General features: G+C 34.2%; 2 protein-coding genes and 1 pseudogene across 2 annotated transcripts; 2 read left to right on the top strand and 1 right to left on the bottom strand.

The window, feature by feature from the left end:
- Positions 1-926: 926 nt before the first annotated feature.
- Positions 927-1,889, bottom strand: LOC116110540. Its single transcript, XM_031396746.1, has one exon. It carries the CDS (start codon positions 1,527-1,529, stop codon positions 1,011-1,013), a length of 519 nt encoding a protein of 172 aa, XP_031252606.1. The 5' UTR covers positions 1,530-1,889; the 3' UTR covers positions 927-1,010.
- A 7,271-nt stretch (positions 1,890-9,160) lies between these two features.
- LOC116110515 lies at positions 9,161-11,025 on the top strand (annotated as a pseudogene).
- Positions 11,026-13,921: 2,896 nt separating this feature from the next.
- LOC116110523 (dol-P-Glc:Glc(2)Man(9)GlcNAc(2)-PP-Dol alpha-1,2-glucosyltransferase) lies at positions 13,922-17,430 on the top strand. Its single transcript, XM_031396728.1, has 8 exons — positions 13,922-14,016; positions 14,104-14,192; positions 14,620-14,953; positions 15,675-15,948; positions 16,164-16,301; positions 16,399-16,603; positions 16,777-16,919; positions 17,000-17,430. Exons 1-8 carry the CDS (start codon positions 13,927-13,929, stop codon positions 17,257-17,259), a joined length of 1,533 nt encoding a protein of 510 aa, XP_031252588.1. The 5' UTR covers positions 13,922-13,926; the 3' UTR covers positions 17,260-17,430.
- Positions 17,431-20,566: the final 3,136 nt, after the last annotated feature.

The following is a 20,566-nucleotide window of genomic DNA, read 5'->3' as shown; positions in this document are numbered from 1 at the left end:
GAATACCAGTTTTTAGAGGACACCGGATCGGAGATGACGCCGGTTCCAGGTCAAACCGATCTGACCAGCCGGTCTAGTCTGGTTTTCAGAACACTGATTTGAACTAAAATAACTTTTTTTTTTTTTTTTTGGGTCCATGAAAAAGCAAAATAACTTTTATGAATAAATCACGAGGAGCATAAGATTTAGATCCACTTTGGTATCGAAAATTCATATTATGGCCTCTTAAATAGGAGACAATTGAGCAAGAGTTCCCATGAATATTCATTTGGAAATGGGTTTTTGCATTTTTTTTATCACACCATTTCAGAGAACTCATCATGAAGGATGTTTGTCTTTCTTGGAAACCTGAGTATTCATATGTATAATAAGATCCTATATATAGAAAGACTCTATAGGGATTTGGGCACACAAATTTTTGATAACAAAACCCAAATAATCAGAATCTCATAATTACCAAAATTACCCCTCTTCTCTTCATACACATGCCTTCCTCTCAAGGGCACAAAAAAAGTAGACCATACAAACAACCACTTCCATCTCCTCCTGATTAATATTTCTCCTTCAAGAATCCAAAGAGAAATCTGAACATAAAATTAATGGAAAAATAAAAAAAGAAGTATGAACAACATTTTTAAGGCTAAATATAAGGAAAGATAGAAGCTTCATCTGGGTTTTATTCCAAGTTTGAAGAATAAATTCTCTTTCTTTTAAAATAGCATAACACCTTGAGTACAAAAGAAGCTGAGAGGAGCTTCAAACTTGGAATTCTTGACTTCATCTTTTTCTTGGTCTGTACTTGATTTTGATCTTTTGCCCACTTTAACTTTACAGCATCATAATGTCTTAGACCAATAATGAAGATTTAACTTATAGATCAATAGAGTAAAAATGAAAAAAAAAAAAAAAAAAAAAAAAAGAAGAAGGAATTCTTATAATTATTATTATGGATTTATACGACATGATTTTACAAGAATTTTGCTTACCGAATTGTGTAGATAATGAGATGATTAATTTTCTTTTCGAACTTTCTTGATCTTGCGGTGCAAATCGTCGAAGATAGGCTTAGGGAAGAGTGATTCAACCTCGTGTGAGAGATCGAGCCGCAGGGTTCGGCGTACATTGGACGATACTGGTCTTCTTTTTCTGGAGGAAAATGAATTGGACTTCTTGGGTGCAGGTGGGCATTGTGCTTTCACGGGGATTTTGTGATCCAAAGATGTTGGAGTTTTGAATCCGTCATCGTTTTCGTCGTGGTGTTGATCCGTTGCTTTGAACTCTCCTTCTAATTCTGGAGATTTTACAGGTTCTTTGGAGAGAACGAACGTGTCGTTGAAATTTTCTTCTTTCTCGTCAGCAGCAGCTTCAACAACTCGTGTTAATGATGCTTGACCAAGCTCAGGATCATGATCATCATCACTCTCGTCGTGAAATTCCCTCGAGGGTCTCTTCAAAGCGTCGAATTCAACACTAAAAACCTCCGAATTTGACATACTTAGAACGAAAATCTTGTTGAATTCTGAGTACATGAAGAAGCTTCAACCGCAATAGAACAGAAGACGAGAAATGGAGAAAATTGAGGAAATGGGAAGCTAAGAAGAGAAAAGATGGTTGTTATTAAAGAAATCCACATGCATATATGCATGAAACTGACAGAATACAAACATATCAATCGCCATCTTTTTTTTCTATATCTCTAGGCTTTTGGTGAGAGAGAGAAAGAAAAAGAGAAAACGGTTTTAACAGCATAGAATGAAAGAGAAACAGAGATGGTGTGCATCGGATCCTTCGCCAAAGCCTCCACAAAATTCACCAACTGAACTCTCACTTTCTTTCTCTTTCTCTGGATTTCTATTTCACTCTTGAGTTATGAGAATTTTAAGAGTATAATATCGTGTTTTGGCACTTGCTTTTTCTTCTTTCTTTTTTTTTTTTTAATATTTTCTGATCATCTCTACGAACTTCTATGCATCTATGCACGTGGCTTGTACATGGGGGACCATAGCGATCTATTTCTGCTACATATTCCTATATTTTTAATTTATCATCTCGTTACGACATTTTCAAACTCTCATATCATAAGATGCTTTGTTTATCTTACAAGTAATAATTTACAACGAATTTGTTGACTTTTTTATTTTTATTGACTTTAATCATATCAAGATTCAGTTGTTATTGGTTAAATTGTAGCGTCACATTTTTTAATTTTTTTTTCGATATTTCATTAAATTAATGTAATCCTGACAACCTTTTTTTCTAATTTATTATTGAATGATAATACTTTGAATACAATTTGGAGATTAATATGACCAACCACAAAATCCACCTCAAATACTAAGCATTATTAATCATTAATTTTATCTGTCAAAGTGATGAAATGGATGTGTGGCATCATATATATATATATATATATAATCAGAGGTGTCCATGTCAGTTTGGACGTCTCTCAACTAAATCTCTAAGAACTTAAAACTACTAATCAAGTAAGAGTTTAATAGTTATCCCTATCAGGAATAGAAATAAATCGAACTCAAAACATCTTGAATAATATACCCAAAAGTCTACTCAGTCACCTAATAGTGGTTTATCATAGATGTTCATATATGTATATATAATTAATCTTTATATTAGACATCTTGAATTTTTTAACGTCCAAACCAAATATAAGCATCCGATCATTAACTTTATAAACCTTAAAATCAACATCCAATCACCGAATGTTCATCTTTAATCTACACATTAAAAAATTTTGGATGTTTGCACTTGAAAATTTGATTAAATATGATATTTAACTATAAATACATGTAAAAATCCAACATAAATTCATAGATTAAAAAAAAAAAAAAAAAAAAGATAGATCTAGATCTAACTTTTCGAGGACATAAATGAATGTATTTTCTTTCATTCACTAACCTTGTACCAAAGCTCATTAAAGCTTTACTTTACTTGGTACCCATGAAATATCTCTACTCCCATTCAAAATCCATCAACCTAACCTCATTATGTATTTACAAAATCTTTTAAACTTTACGTTAACTTCACATTTACAAAAGTATGATCTAAGTTTGACCTTTCAAACCAAATTCAATGAATCATCAAGTCCATTCATATTCATCTGGCATCCGTGATTCCACACAGTCAAACCTCCATTAAAATTCTGGAGGTGTATTATTGTGCTATTCTTGACTCACATAAATTTCATCTTAATTACTCCCACCGCTCTGCAATATTAGCGGAAATTTATTTTGTTGCTTTAACTATATATTCGTCACATGAAATGAAATAGTGGTTTCGCGCGTTTTTATTTGCGGTGGAGTCAGTGATACGCAGCGTTTCGTGCAGGTAAACTAAACTTAGGATTCCACCACTGAACATGGAAGCTGTTGAGATTTGGTAAGCTTCCAGATTTAACTACTCCTAGTATCACTCACCCTTCCTTAGACCTTAAACCTGTTAATTAATTAATATTAATTAATTTAAAATTATTCATTTTATCGTGAGACGACATATTGACGAGACAATAATCGGACTTGGAATTATTATCTTATCCTTTACTTTGAGTACAAAGCCGGGAACCGAACTTGAGGAGGGTGCATGGTTTTCATCATCAAATAGTATGCCAAGTTTGGAAAGCCATCTCACGCGCATTCTACGAGCGTGAAGAAAGCGATCTAATCATTTGTTGGCAGCAGTGCGTTGAGGATATTGTTTCCGTAACAGAATGTAGACATGTGAAGGAGGATTTTGTTAGGATTAAGTACTTAAAAAAGTAATTAATTTAATTAAAATTAAAAAAGAGCGTAACGAAAACTTAATCTCATGCGGGCAAAAGAAAAGCCGTATCCACATGGGCTTTGTGGCTCAAATGCTAACCATCATATCAAATTCCACGTATCACAATCATCAATATTCATCTCTCTCTCCCTTTATAATTAATTAATTTTAATTAATTTTAGTTTCAACTCTCCTCTCTTTTCAGTTTCGACCTAACAAATATCTACTTAGGAGTTTGGCTTTACTCGATTAAGCACTGTTTTTTTTTTTTAATTCATTAATGCTGCCGTTTTGCCATCCTGTTATTTATTGCAAATTTTCAGGTTATTAAGATGCAGTTCATTCCATCTTGCATTTTTTTTTAAATTAATTTGTACAAATACGTGCGCACAACTAACAGCAGTGGCAGTGCATGAATGTCCAAGGCTTTGGCAAATACAAGTTAATTGCATTTTTTTTTTTTTAATGACGCAGGCTAACTTTTTACACGTAACTCAATTAGTCTTTAGTGTCCATTGAATATTTTATAACGTCAATATAGTAAGATAAGTCACAAATATTTAATGACCAAAGTGTTTAAGCTAATTTGCACATACCTTGACTAGTTTTATAAGTTTATTAAACACTCTACAAGTTTAATGTTCCAAAATAAGCCACAAATATGATAGATAGACCCAAGGTTCAAACCTAAGAAGTCAATAAAGAGAGCAAATCTCCCTGACCGTTATAGCACCCCAAGAGGTTGATCTAGCAGTCAAGGAGGTTTGTTCCCTTTCTTGAGTTTTTAGGTTCAAACCTTGGGGTAAGACATTTAATGGACCCCATAGATTAGTTGAGATGCGTATAAGCTGGCCCGAACACATTGTTACCAAAAAAAAAATGGATAACCCCTTGGGGTTAAGTTAATTGCATTTATCCCGCTAAAATTTAAATTTATCACCAAGTCATTCATTTTTAATTATCGTGATATACCAGTGATTCATACAAACGTCAAGTAAAAATAGATGATAGAGAATAAAATTTAGGGCTCTTTTTGGTTATTTATAACAACATTCTATGCTATTTAGCATTTTTAGAAAATAGGATAGGATTTTGAGAATCATTTTGTACATTTTTTAATAGCATTTTCTAAAAATATTTAAATTATTTTAACCCCCTAAGTTTGTTATTTTAACTAAACACGAAACAATTAAAGTTTATAAATTAACAAAAACACCCCCACCCACCCACGTATTACCGGCATCCGGCCACCACCACTAGAAGGTGGCTAGAATCTGCCAACATGGCTTACGATCGCCAAATCTGGCAAAAAAAAAAAAAAAAAAAAAATTCAGATTTACGACCAAAGATCTGGTCACATCTGGTTGTTGACGACGGTCATATCTTGGCCATCGTTGACTGGCCGTCGTCAATGACCAAACAACGGCCAAGATATGACCATCATCAATGGCTAGATGTGGCCAGATCTGGCCGTTTTGATCTGACTAGAAAAAGTCAGATCGACATATAACCGACCAAATCCAGTTGAACGTGTGCTATTCCGGTAGATTCCAACCACCTTCCGACGATGGTGGCCAGCTGTCGGCAATACGTGGGTGGGTAGGAGTGTTTTTATTAATTTATAAACTTTTATTGTTAGAGATGTTTAGTTAAATTAACAAACTTAAGGGTTTAAAAGTAATCTAAATATTTTAAGTTGAATAGAATATGATTGAATTTTGAAAATATTAAAACAAATGCATTTTTGAGTTTTAGGATAGGATAGTAAAAGTGTGCCAAACAGACCCTAGGTTTTTTAAACTGAAACAATATCAAAATGAGAGGTATTTTGGTACGTAAACAATAAAAATCTTCCTAATTTAAAGATGACATAAAGTGTTTTTAAATTCAACTGGAGTAAATCCCAATATTTCAAAATGCAAGACCTCAAAAGTTGACAAAACCTTTAAGTGGACTCGGCAAATACATTCTACAGGAGACAACGTAATTGTAGAACTCATGGATTAGTCTGTCTTCATAGAGTACCAGCAAATCAAGTATAGTTTTGAGTTTTGACTTCTATACGTATCAGTTTCATGAATCGTATCGTATCCACCAAGCAAAGTAATTAAGATAATGTAAAGAGTCATTAGATTGGTTGAGAAAATTGATGAGATAAAGAAGCGTGGAGTGTATATGTGAAGAACGTGTTGTAAGTGAGAAATGGGAATCTGGGTCCAGAGAGTGTCAATGTTTGCATGAATTGATCTTTCGTCTACTTTAGGAAGATGCCTTATCCTTAAGCATCAGTTGCAGAAATGAGAAAAAGTTTCTTAAATAGGACAAGGGTCATACTGTCCACTATGTTTTGTCTATTGGGGCTGTCAGGAATTCAAACGGGAATAGAAACAGGAACCCTACCTCTCGCAAAACACTAGTGGTTACTTACTGTTAGGTGATCTTTATCATCGGCATCGTCTCTAGGTTAAATATCTGGTCCATTATCCTCGTCTGCAAGTCTAGAAAACATCATGTTCAAACTCTCAATTATTTCATCCCTGGGTCAACTTCAGCTACAAAAGTAGTTGTGTCTGTGTGCTTTTGCTTCTGCAACTAACCACTTCATATGATGATACCTCCTTGCTCTTGTTGATTAATTTGCCATCCCAAGCTTCAATCTCCTGGTTACTTATTGAGTTATTAATTGTAGACCTCTGAAATTTTTTTAAATGAAATGTGAGCATTCAATTGCTAACTTTATAAACCCTCAATCAAAAGTCAGTTATCAGGAGCTTACATTTCATTCGTATTTTAAGTAGTATTTTAAAACCTGGCCCTGTCTGGTTGGTTGAACTGGGACCCGGAGCCTTCACCAGGTCAGGTTACAAATTTTTTTATTAATTGAAAACCTTATAAATTAGGACATCGATCCATGAACAATTGAAGGTTGGGTTGTTGGGGGTTTTGAAGAGGAAGGGTCAGTGAGTGGAATGGTGGCGACGGAGATGATTTCCAGTGAGTGAATCGACCGAAAATTGCAAAACTAAAGACCCAAAAAAAGCCTCGATTGGGGAGGTGAACGAGGGAGATTGTGAGATGGGTTTTGGTCAGGAGGTTGAGGGGAGTGTTTTTGTGTTGATGTCGCCAAAAATAGGCCTTATTTGTCGACGGTGGTGTTTTTGCAAGATTTCAAACATATAGAGACTTCTATATAATTTTTCAAGGGTATTTTTGTTGGATTTGAAACTTTTGGACACTGGTAAACTTGTCAACCCGACCCGGCCACTTTGCTGAGTTTTACCTTAGGTTGGGTTTTAAAACACTGATTTTAAGGTATCTACACCTAAAAAATTTCATTTATAATAATAATAATAATATTTCCTCTTAAAATTATCTAAATTATTTTTAGGTTTAAAAATTAAAATTGGACTCTTAGTAAAAATATGTTTTTGTTTTTTGCCCATAATATTTATCGAAACTAATAAATCTATTTTTCTAGTATCTTGAACGTGTCTAAGGATAACCCATAAAAAAATTATTCATTAATTGTAATAATTAGGAGTGTTCAAAAGAACCAATGGAACCGGAACCGGTGGTACTCAGGGTTTGATTTCGGTTCCTACCCGGAACTGACCTTCAACGGGTAGGTTTCGGTTTCAAATTTTTAGAACCGTCACTGTGCAGTTCCGTTCCAATTCCTACAATCAGGAACCGGAACCGGAACTGAAACCTAGAACCAAGATTAATATGAAATAAATTAAAGAGTGGGGGGTTAGTAAAAACTTTTATAAAAAGTAATGTGAATATAGTTATATTTATATTTATATTTAATAACATTTAAACTAGTTGGTTTGACTTTTGAGAATCTACATTTCAAAGTATAGAGTTTGTAATTTTATTTTTTGTAACAAGTTGGTCGAGGAAGGGGGGTATTTGTAAGTTTTTAAGGGTTTTTTTTGCCATTTTAAAAACTTTTGGGGGGTAATGAATTTTACAGGGTATCCGAAATCCGACTGGAACCATTGTTATAGATTTCGGTTCTGGGTATCTAGAATCGAATCGTTGGTTTCGGTTCTAGTTCCAAATTTGAAGGAATCGTCGGTTTCGATTCCTTTAAAAAATGAAGGGTACCCAGAACCGAACACTCCTAATAATAATAGTTTATGTTAAGTATTGATGTTTGTTGGCACGTATAAATACACATGAAATCTATAAAGAATCTTGATCAATCATTAAATCATAGTGTTAGTTATTATTTAATCACCTCCTTTTAAATGTACTGCTCACTGTTTGGTGGCTCAACAGTGCAGGCGCACCAAGCCGAATAATTTCCACACGTGCAAACAGGACCCATGCGTAAATTCTCATAAAACGTCGAGGACAAACCCGTCACCTAATACCTCTTCAATAGAGCGGAAAGCTAGAGGACCGCTGATCCACCAGAGCCGCCAGATCAGATTGACTCGTCTCTCCCACCGTAGATTCACACTTATACGCACACAACAAATGGACTGAGCCCGCATTTACGTCGCATTTCGTTTGGCCTTTTTAGTCTGTTTTTTTTGCCCCATTTTGAAACCAACGTAGGCTGTGAGAGCTGCGCGGGTAGCTTAGCTCAGACCACCCTCTAACACGCTCGCGAAATCTAGGGTTTCATTCTGGTAATTTCTCGCATTATGCAGTTTAGACCTCATTTTGATCTTATTGAAATTTGTATGGCTTTCTGTGAAACTGAAGTGGAAGGTTTTTTCTTCAAATTATTCAATGGCTATTTGCTTATGTGCTTATTCAAATGTTGCCCAATAGAGTAGGATTGCATTGGATTTGATTTGATTTGAGCTGTAGTTTTCATTTTCTTCCTTTATTCATTGTTAAAATCTTGTTTAGCTTTAATTGAATTAGCTTAGTGATCAATGACATTTTGGTTTCAAATTTCAGATTCAAATCAGTTTGAATCAACTTATTGCTTATGTAGAATCTTGATTTGAACTTGTACGTTAGTGATCTTTCCAAATTAAGCCTTAGATCTTGCACCAACAAATTTGGATTGTTATTACTGTCACTTTGGTTAGTACTTATTGATTATATAATTGTACATGTGTTTTGATGCATCATAGAAATTTAGCTGTTTTGGAGTGTAATTTTTGTTGTCACTAGATTACTGTTCAATCTAAAGAAAACGGACATATTGTGTTTTGAAAACTAATTGAGAAGGCTGCTTTTATTACGCAATGATTTGAATGATCTATTATATGTAACCCATCGATAATAGTCAACCCATAGTTATTTACAGGCTTGATGTTTCCCCATAGCAAATATTCTAATGTAATGCTGTTAATTCTCTAGCACGCAGTAAAGATGGCAGAGACGAGGATATCCAGCCTCTTGTCTGCGACAATGGAACTGGATGGTTAAGGTACAAAGTGAATTTTTTTGTCTTTGTGAAATAGGCTACCAAAATACCGATCTTTGGCTAAGCTAATATAAATCATATCTCATGAGTATGCCTTAAAATTGTTGCTAAATTCTTATAAAATTGTGCTAATACAATTATAAATCTGTTATTAGGCTGGGTTTGCTGGAGATGATGCTCCAAGGGCTGTGTTCCCTAGCATTGTTGGCCGCCCTCGTCATACTGGAGTGATGGTTGCATGGGGCAGAAAGATCTATGTTGGGGATGAGGCTCAGTCCAAGCGAGGTATTTTGACTCTGAAGTACCCAATTGAACATGGCATTGTTAGCAATTGGGATGATATGGAGAAAATTTGGCATCACACCTTCTACATGAACTTCGTGTTGCTCCGGAAGAACATCCTGTTCTCCTCACTGAAGCACCTCTCAATCCAGGCCAATCGTGAGAAGATGACCCAGATCATGTTTGAAACTTTTAATGCTCCAGCTATGTATGTTGCTATCCAGGCTGTTCTTTCACTTATGCCAGTGGTCGTACAACAGGTAAGATGTTTATTTAGTTTCTACCAATGTTTTAGTTAGCTTGATTTGGTATATATTTGGGTTAACCGGCAAAATACCTTATCAAACATCAAGTAGTATTTGTCTTGTTCCTGAAGAAGATAGTGTTTATTAGGAAACTCTCGCTCTTTTTTTCTTCTTCAGTGCTAGTCTTCATATGACAGCTTAACAGGGTATTTGAACTGGGTTCTCTCTCTCTTTTTTTTTTACTTTCTTTATTGTATTTTTAAATGAATCCAAGGTCTTAGTTAAGTTTAGCATTTCTTTTTGACGTATTTTTTATTGAGTAATACGTGAGTAAGTGGTACATTTGCAATTGTTTTTGGGAAATATATGTAACTTTTTAAAGAAACTTGAAAAAGAAATTTTGAATAGTTAAAATTATTGTGCACCAAAAAAGAAACTACTTTTTACTCCTGGATCATCTAATTTTATTTGAAATTTAGTAAATCATATGGGGTCATTTTTTGGTTATAACACCAGTTTTGCCTGTAGACATGGGTTAGTATTTCTTATTTGTTAATAGTTCTTTGTAGTTTTCACAGTACTGGTGATGATCTGTGTATGATGCTCCTTTCTGCAGGTATTGTGCTTGATTCTGGAGATGGTGTCAGCCATACAGTCCCCTCTATGGGTTATGCTCTTCCTCATGCCATCTTGCTCTTGACCTTGCTGGTCGTGATCTCACTGACGCCCTGATGAAAATCTTGACTGAGCGTGGTTACTCATTCACTACCACAGCCGAGCGGGAAATTGTGAGGGACATGAAGGAGAAGTTGGCATACATTGCTCTTGATTATGACAGGAAATGGAACTGCTAAGACCAGCTCTTCTGTGAGAAGAGCTACGAATTGCCTGACGTCAGGTGATCACAATTGGAGCTGAGCGTTTCCGATGCCCAGAAGTCCTTTTCCAGCCTTCCATGATCGGAATGGAAGCTGCTGGTATACATGAGACAACTTACAACTCCATAATGAAATGTGATGTTGATATTAGAAAGGATTTGTCGAACATTGTACTTAGTGGTGGTTCCACAATGTTCCCGGTATCGCTGATAGAATGAGCAAAGAAATCAGCGCATTAGCTCCTAGCAGTATGAAGATTAAAGTGGTGGCTCCTCCTGAGAGGAAATATAGTGTCTGGATTGGAGGATCTATTTTGGCATCTCTCAGCACTTTCCAACAGGTAATTTTCTTTTAACATACAGATATTAATCAGTGATTTTATATAAGTTACTAATCTGAAAGTTCCTGATGAGCGATTTTTTACTTTTTCATTTCCTTTTGGGTGCAGATGTGATTGCTAAGCTGAGTATGATGATCTGCCCTTAATAGTCCACAGGAAATGCTTCTGATTAAACAGCATAAATGGACTCAAGTGCTATGTATTTTGAAAGAAAATGCCGCTTACATTCTCATTCATTTTGTTGTCTTTTCTTTGTGGTTCTTCAATTTAATTTCTGAACACATCACCTTAAAAAAAAAAAATTCAGTGATTGCTGTATTATTTTCTATTCTTTTTTTTTCCTATGTAGTGAAGAACTTTGCCCATCAATCAAACCCTTATGTAGTGTTAATTCAGAAATCTGTCTTTTTTATTCTCTTCTACCTTTTTTGATTTGTTGGGAAAATGAGGTTATGCCGCTTGGCCTTGGGGATAAATTATGTGAATGCAGACTCTTAATGATAATACTTTGAGCTTGAATGCTTAAAATGTTATTGGTTTCTCAGATTTAATGTTTTATAGAGGTTACATTGCTCTTTTATATTCCTCTGGAGTAGAAGGCTAATTTATATTCCCGAATTCATGTTGGGTGGTGTTATACTTGGTTTAAGGAAACAGATTTTTCAAGAATCATTCTGGGATAGTCGCCACAGCTGATGCAATCTCCCTACCCCATTAGATTTCTTCATAATCTCTAAGGAAAGACATGAACTTGCATGAGCACAGAGGTTTAGTGATTTGCATTCCACTTTTTTAGATCCAGTTCATAATATGAAGCAATAATAAGGGTTTTCTTTGGTAAGATTTGAATCCAGAACTCGTTGCTTTATACCATTACACAAAAAATGATTAGTGGATGCAGCCGTTTATAAAACACATCAAAAAGATGTAACGTTTAACTACAAGGGTGGTCAGACTTTTAGTTGTCAAATTTTGATAGTTGTTTATGACCAATTGATATTTTTGTTAACGATAAACATATAATTGCATAGATTGACAACCACAATGTAAGATCATTAATAAATATGATGACCAACGACAATGTGCCCTTTTTTTATTATTTTGGATGACCGAGGGTGTCCAGAGCAGTTCACGTGCACTCAATTAATCTCCCGCGACTCTAAACACTAATCTTCAGGACTTTGAAATTACTGACTGGATAAGAGTTTCAATGACTACCCCTGTTAGCATCGAGAAGGGACTCAAATTTAAGACCTCTTGAGTAATACACCTAGAGTCCCTATCGGACCCTAGATCACCTAGATGTTTTGCTATAATCTTTCACTTTTTTTAAAATTAAATTATTAAATTTATTTTAAAAATAATATAAATTAAGTACATTAATCCTCCTGGGGGTATGATATAATACATAAATTTTGTGAGGTTCATGAAATAACAAAAAGCACTCTTTGTCGTTAATGATCTATTAGTAGCCGTTAAAATTTATATTGTTATGATTTAGTAAATATTACTAAATTGTCATACTACTATTTATTTAAACACCTAAAACTTAACGGCGAGGAATTCTATTATTTCAAAAACCTCAGGGGTATTTGTTGTTATATCTTACTTCAGAGGATAATGCAATAATTCTATAAATTTATATAAATGGTTCAAACCCATCCTAAGCCCAACCAATTATCTATATGAAGTGATTTTTAACCCCCATCAAATTGAGATATCTCTACTTGTAAGTATAGTTTTTTTGTGTTGACAAGTTTAGCTTTCATAACATGATAATTTTTAAATACACTCAGTCTTTGTTTTATATTTTTGTTTTAATTTTTACATAAACCCTAACTCTAAATTTTTTTAAATCATTGAAATAATGTTTTTTTTTTTTTTTTTCAAATAATTATTTGTTTGATGAAAATATAAAACTAAAACTATGGAGAAAGTAATACACAACAAGATGAATCTGAATATAAAGAAGAAAAAAGTAAGTTTCAAATTTGAAATTCAGAAAAAAGGGTATAATTAAAAAAGAAAAACGCAATTAAGAAATTGAGAAAAAGGGGTATAATCAAAAAGAAAAACCCAATTAAGAAATTGAGAAAAAGGGGTATAATTAAAAAAGAAAAACTCAACTAAGAAATTGGGAAAAATGGTGTAAACAAAACCCTAATTAAGTTTGAAATTGAGGAAAAATAATATAATAAAAAACATTGATTAAGTTTGAAATTGGGGAAAATTGATGCAAATAAAAACCCTAATTAAACCTAATGAAGCGGGTCTATTTTTTGTATTAAATAGGATTTAAAGAAAACTTTTTAAAACATAATAGATGTGTATTTAATAGTGACGGATAGTCATCAATTTAATAGGAGTTAAAAATCACTTCCCTTATCCAGTATCATGCTAATTCTCTGAACAATAATACTAAATCCACAACCTTCTCTTACAATCTTCGACGTGGTAGTTCATTGGTTAGCTTGAAAATGAGCAATGGGATCCATTTTGCGAGCTAACCCTTATTTTCGAACTAACTAATGACGAGCTATTATGTTGAGGATTGTGAAAGAAAGTTGTGGTACCGAGTTATGGAAGAAAGTTGTGATATTGGGTTGTGACCTAGCAATACTCTTCTCTGAGTTGATGGGCTGAACTGGACGGGTTTTATCGCAACCCTTGACGCTTGAGACCAAAGCCCGCAATTAGTCACTTGCCACAGTGCCATGCCTCTCATCTTATTTATAAACGCAGCATTTTCAATTCTTAACACAGGATCAATACCCAAATTCAGAATTCTTTTCTTTCCTTCACTCCTCACGTCCATCAATGATGCCAGAACTATTGTGGCTAGAATATAACAGTTGGGATTTATATGACGAGGAAGAGCAACAAAAGAAGATGAATTAGAGAGAAAAGGGGGATCAAGGCTCAGGTCTCTGAGATTGAGAAACGTTAATCCCAATAGCTTTAGTCCTTTTTCTTGGTGCAGAGTCAATTCTTAACGGAGAACAGAGAGAAATAGATATGGGTAGAGTGGCAGTTGCTGTGATTGTGAGCTTGTGGGTCATTCCCATTTCAATTCTCGTAAATCGCATTGTTCCTGACCCTTACATGGTAAGAATTATATCCCCTTTTATTAATTTCTCTGTAAAAATCTGCTGCTAAGCTGAAGCTATTCTCACCACTAGCTGTTGTTTGCAGGATGAAATATTTCATGTTCCCCAGGCTCAGCAGTACTGCAAAGGCAATTTCAAGAGTTGGGATCCCATGATCACAACTCCTCCTGGCCTGTATGCTATTTCTATGTTTCAATTTTTCATTTTGTTTATTTGAAGTTGAAAGTTAATGAAGAATGATTGAATTAAATGGATATGATCATAGTTGTGTTCAAATAAATTTATAGGATTGGAATCGGATGCCATTCATTAGTTTTCTTGCTTTGTTATGAAATTTCGCTTGAATGATAATGTTTGTTTTTTTGAAGTGGTAAACTGAGCTACATTATGAAGAAACAAATAAAAGAAATGTTTATTTAATATAATAATTTTAGGAACGTTTGTAATGAGAAATCCATTTATGAATATGGAAAATTTAAGTGCTGTTGAAATTCATTTTAAGGCTTGCTTTATTGTTTGCTAGTTCTGGCTTGCAACTTAAATCCTAAGAAATAATATCTTAGTAATAGAAGTTGATACGTGTGGTGTAAAACTTTTGCAGGTACTATCTTTCACTTGCCCCTGTTGCTTCTTTGTTTCCAGCCATGTTCTTTATACAAGCAGTGTCATCATTTTTTGAAGTTTGCTCCACTTCGGTTCTTCGCTCTGTAAATGGTGTGTTGGCAGTATTATGCAGCATTATCATATATGAGATAATAATTCATTTGAGACCAATTCTTGATGGTAGAAAAGCAACTCTTCGTGCTGTGGTCCTAGCGTTGTACCCTCTCCACTGGTTCTTCACTTTTCTTTACTATACAGATGTTGCATCACTTACTGCAGTACTTGCTATGTACCTTGCATGTTTGAAGAAGAAATATCAGCTTAGTGCATTGGTAATGATGTCAAGTCAACTTTCTCATTTAGAATCTCTACACATGATGAAAGTTTCTGGATTTAATTTCATGGTTTTGTAGACATGGACTTTTCATTTTCTCATTTTTTTCTTTTTAAATTTCACTATGTTGTGGCATAGTTTTTGGTTCGAGAGGTTAAAATTTAGAAGCAATCCTCAGGGAAGCTTATTTTAACAGACAACTTTACATTTTTTTTTTTTTTTTTGGGGTTTTGTTGACTTAAGCAGTAGAATCTGCATTTAGTTCCTTAAATATTGACATTTTAAAATATGTAGTTTTCTATCATCTGTTTATCTAGCTCATCTCAAGGAAAGATTTCAGAAAGTGGTTGGTTGTATCATTCAAAGATTTTTTCATGAGCTCATCATGCGACATTTCCTTTCATCTGAATTACCAAAGACCTAAGGTGCTCTGTCAGCTGCCAGACAATAGTCAATGGAGCATTAAGAACAAATAAGGGAAATAGTTGATTGAGAAACCAACAATCAAGGAATTTAGGGGGTAGGAAAATGTTATTTTGAGGTTGAGATGATTATATTGTGTGTTTGGGCTATAGCTGGACGGAAGATTGTCATACTTTAAGTTTTTAAGTGAGAATAAGTAATTATACTAACAGATTGATGATGGAATTATATGGAATTTCTAATCAATATCCTTTTTTTATGCAATTTGTGATATAATTTCCTTGTCTTCTAATCAGCTTGGCACATTCGCAGTTGTCATTAGACAAACAAATATTATATGGATGGTTTTTATTGCATGTACTGGGGTCATAAATATTACTCTAGCACATAGAAGAAGTGTTGAGAAAGTGGACGAGTCTCATGAGTCAGTCAGGAAAAATGGTCATTTAACTCCCAGCAGTAGTGCCACTGTTGCTTCCAACTTGAGAAAAAGAAAGTCCAAGGGCATTGTGGACGAGGATGATAAATCTAGGCTCAGTACTAGTATCTATTCAGCAACTCAAACATCAGGTTCTGTTCCACATGTTTGATTAATTTATATTAGTTTGTAATAGTGAAACGTTCTTATTTCCAAAGTGTGCATTTACTGTATCAGCTTATTTTGGTGGATCTTAGCAAATGAGCAAGTTAATTTTGGAGCTTTCCATAAATGGTTTTTCTGACCACTTTGTTTGTGTAGTCTGTTTGGAATCCTAATGGTACATCTTTGTGACATTGTCATACAGGGCTCCTTGATGAGATTCACGATATACTTTTGACTGCATGGCATATGAAGTGGGATATTTTGTGCTCATTCAGCCCCTTCTTTTTGGCATTGGTGGCCTTTTTCACTTTTGTCTATTGGAATGGAAGTGTAGTTCTTGGTAATCTCTCTTATCATGTTCTATTTTTTGCTAGTAATAGGTGTTTTTGTTTTATGTTTTCTAAAATGTTTTTTTGCAATCTCTCCAAATATTGCAGGCGCAAAAGAAGCTCATGCAGTTTCTCCACATTTTGCGCAGATAATGTATTTTAGTTTGGTTTCCACTCTGGCTGTGGCTCCTGTACACCTCACTATGGGTCCAGCTAAAAGGTTGCTTTGGTCATTCTGGAAGAACAAACTCCTTAGTTTCTTTCAAGTGCTTGTCGCCTTTATTACCAGCTTCCTTTCTGTGCATTTTTTTAGGTCAGTTGAGATAACCATCTAATATGCTGAGGAAATTGTGGTATGGGTTAGTTTGTCCGCAACAACTACTTCAGCTTGTTTCTTTGTCCTCCTTCTCGTGAAGATTGAAGATTTAATGTACATTTGGGACGTTTCTTTCAATGTTTAATCACATATGTAATGTTTTGGTGCAGCATTACTCATCCCTATCTTCTTTCTGACAATCGGCATTACCCCTTTTATCTCTGGAGGAAGGTCATAAAAGCTCATTGGTCAATGAAGTATCTTCTAGTTCCTCTTTATGTTTATTCCTGGTTCTCAATTTTCAGTATACTGGGTTAGTACATAGCTCTTTCCATCATGCTTATGTCTATTTATTTTAGCCATGGTGAGGCCTTATTTATCTTTGATTGGCAGAGAAAACTCAAAGGAAGATCTGGGTGTTGGCATATTTCTTGGCTACAGCTGCAGTTCTTGTTCCCGCTCCTCTAATCGAGTTCAGATACTACGCAATACCCCTCTATTTTATGATTTTTCATTCCGATATTAACAATGATCTACATTGGCTTCTGATGGGGGTTCTTTATATAGTCCTTAATATCTTCACCATGATGATGTTCTTGTTCCGACCCTTCCATTGGGACCATGAACCTGGGATCCAGAGATTTATATGGTAGATAGGGAAATGAAAATAGGCTTAGAAAAGGTCCATTGATTATGAAAGATAATTTTGAATTTCTTTACCAGGCTCAGATATTGCCCTGACCATATTTTAGTTTTCAAATTGAAATAACAGAAAATCTCACCTTCATTGTATCATGGAAGTTATATACGGACACCTTTTGATTTTTGAGAATAGAAATTTATACTTTTATCATCCATTTGTTTCGCCAAGTAAGGGAAAAGAAAATCCAGAAATAGTTGCTTTCATGCTTTAGATTCTTGTGGCGTTTATGTGTGAGAAAGTCTGCCGATTCGTTTTTTTATATGACAATTGCCTCTCACTCGTAAATGGATTTGTAACACTCTTATACAATTGCCATAAAGTTATTTCTCTTTAGCATTCTAGTTTAACACCAAAAAATCAAAGACAGATGAGCCAATTCTCAGTGAATTCACAGGGAAAGTCATCTGCCACCCTTTCTTTTTTTAGACAGAAACCATATCAAAAGGTTTCAATATGAATAATTTTGTTGTTGTTGTTGTTTTTTTTTTTTATGACTGGGGGGTGTTTGGGTCAGTTTATGCTCACCTTAGCTCATCCTCTAGGATCCTAGAACTATCGGCCGGATAAGAGTTTTAATGGTTATCCCTATTAGCAACCCAAGAGAGACTCAAATTCATGATCTTTTGAATAATACACTTAAAAGTCTATGTCAAACCATTGGCCACTTAGAGGTAGTTAATATATATTCGTTGTAAATTATTATTTAAAAAAAAAAATTGAAAAGTTTGACAAATTTGAATGGTTTACGAGTCTATGATTTATTACTTCAATACTTCCCCTCAAAGCTAAGTATAGCCAGTGACATTTCATTTAGTTTGTTCTTTAGGCTATTATGGAAGTGAGTTGCTGAATATATCAATTATCCAATAATCTAGAGAAGGGTCTTTTTTTATTTTTTATTATTATCATCTTCTCATTGACGGCACAAGTCTAATTTCATATGTTTTGTCATTGAGTGTAGCACATGATTTGCAGACAATATGACAACACTCAGATTTTCACATCATCTCAAAGGAGGCTTTGTAAGTACACTTTGCAGCCATAATGTATCAGTATCATCACTTACATGAGCTATGCTTTGATATCTTGATATTGTTGCTTGCTTTTTTGAACTCTAAGATCCCAAGTTTCCTTTCGAATAAACAAAATTATCTGTGTTTGTTTTATTATTTTGAATAGTATTTTTGAAATATTATTAGTAGGTAGAGTTAGGTGATTATTAAGATGTAAAATTTAAAAATTAACAAAAAAACCTCCCCTAAGTTTGCTAGTTTAACTTAACACTCCAATATATAAATTTTTGTAAAATGACAAAAACACCTCCATCACACACAGTTGCCAGATTCCGGCCACCACCGTTAGAATCTGGCAATCCAATTGGTCGTGTGCTAAGATGACATTTTCTAGTCAAATCCATTGTAGATCGAGCCGAAGAAGACAAGATCTACGGTTAGATCTAGCCATTGATGATCAGATCTAGTCGTGTTTGGTCATCAACGACAACCAAAGATATGGTCGTTGTTAGCTACGAACAAAGACCTGGTCGTCAATAACCAGATCTTTGGTCGTAGATCTGGCCTTTTCTAGCCAGATCCGCGGTAGATCTGGTCGGTAAATGATAGATCGGTGCACTACTAGTCAGATCCAACCAGTAGTGCACTATTATACTAGATTCCGACCACCTTCTGGTGGTGGTGACTAGAATCTGGCAAATGTAAATGGGTGGGAGTGTTTTTATCAATTTCTAAACTTTTTTTTGGAGGTGTTTAGTTAAGTTAATAAACTTAGGAGATTTAAATAGTTGAATAAAATATAATAGTATTTTCAGAATTGGAAACAAATGTGTATTTTGGAAAAAGTATTAATAGGATAGGGAAAAATAATTAAATAAAGACTTTCTATTAATCAAGATCAGTTGTCCACTTAGCATTTGAGTACCGTATAACCAAAAGATTACTTAGCTTTTAGCAATAGACCATGATCAACAATGCCTTTAGATATCTCAATATTCTCTTAATTGTCTTCCAATGAATATACAGCAGATTTTCATCAACCACCAAACTTTATTAATACAATAAGATATCCAAGGCTTGGTTGATGAACAGTTACTTTCAGTTTTTTGAACCAGGCATCTGATGCTTGTTTCAGGTATAATAAGCTGCTGTTTCAGGTATAATCAGATTGATAAAGAAATCTTAAAGTTGGGTTGAGGTATGTTTTTTCACAGGAATTGTGTTGCTGCCTTGAAGTGGGAGAAAGCAAGGCACGTTTCCCTCTTTATCGACCTATTTTTACTTTTTAAGAATTCTCACAATAAGATACAACCTCCAATGAGAAATTCAAGAATTTCCATATCTTCATTTATAAACATCAATGTTTTAAAACTCGACCGTCTCTTGATCCGATCAACACGTCTTTGAGCAAAGTTTAGGAGTAAACAATTATAACAAGTTACAAATTTATAGTGTTTTACAGTTCTTAAACACCGAAATCCCTAATTCCTCTCCCTATGTTTGTCTCTTCCTTTGAATTCACGACATGTTGTCCTTATCGTATATCAAACAATTATCGCCATTCTCTCTTCTTCTGGAGTATTTTTATAGGAAAAAGGTTTAGGAATTTAAATGAAATAGGTTAAGGAAATTAATTTAAATTATAACCAATGAGGTAAATTATTAATAAAATTTATTTGTTTTATTAAAAATAAATTTAAATTTCAACCTCAGTCGGCATGATTGAACTTTCTAATCACTTTTGACTCCATTATTCATCGATATTACATTTGACCCCCGAAGAAAATTCTTCTCCATCCCTGACACTAATATAGTACCTCACACTTATTTTAAGGGACAAGATTGATACGATTCTTTACGAGTTTATTATGGAAATTAAAATAGCTATAGGGGACGTTTGGTTGGCGGTAATGTCAGATTATTGGGTATGTCATCTGATATTACTTGATTATCACGTTTGTTTGTCAAGTAATATAAATTCCGGTAATCTTCAAATACTAATAGTAAACTATTGGTAAATTAGAGGTAATCTGATTATCTCCTTTTCTTCTTAGGTATTCTGAGATTACCAGGGTTATCATTTTTTGTTACAATTTTATCCCTTATTAATGAAAATTTTGGACATAATGCCCTCTTTTAAAATAAATTTACATTAATATCTTATTTCAATTTTACCCTTATTTAACTAAAATTTTGGACAATAATGTCCTTGAATTTAAAACAATTTACAAACCACGCCACTCA

Source organism: Pistacia vera, unplaced genomic scaffold, assembly GCF_008641045.1.
Source record: "Pistacia vera cultivar Batoury unplaced genomic scaffold, PisVer_v2 Contig605, whole genome shotgun sequence".
In the NCBI taxonomy this organism is placed as follows: Eukaryota; Viridiplantae; Streptophyta; class Magnoliopsida; order Sapindales; family Anacardiaceae; genus Pistacia; species Pistacia vera.
This window is presented reverse-complemented; position numbering and strand designations above follow the sequence as displayed.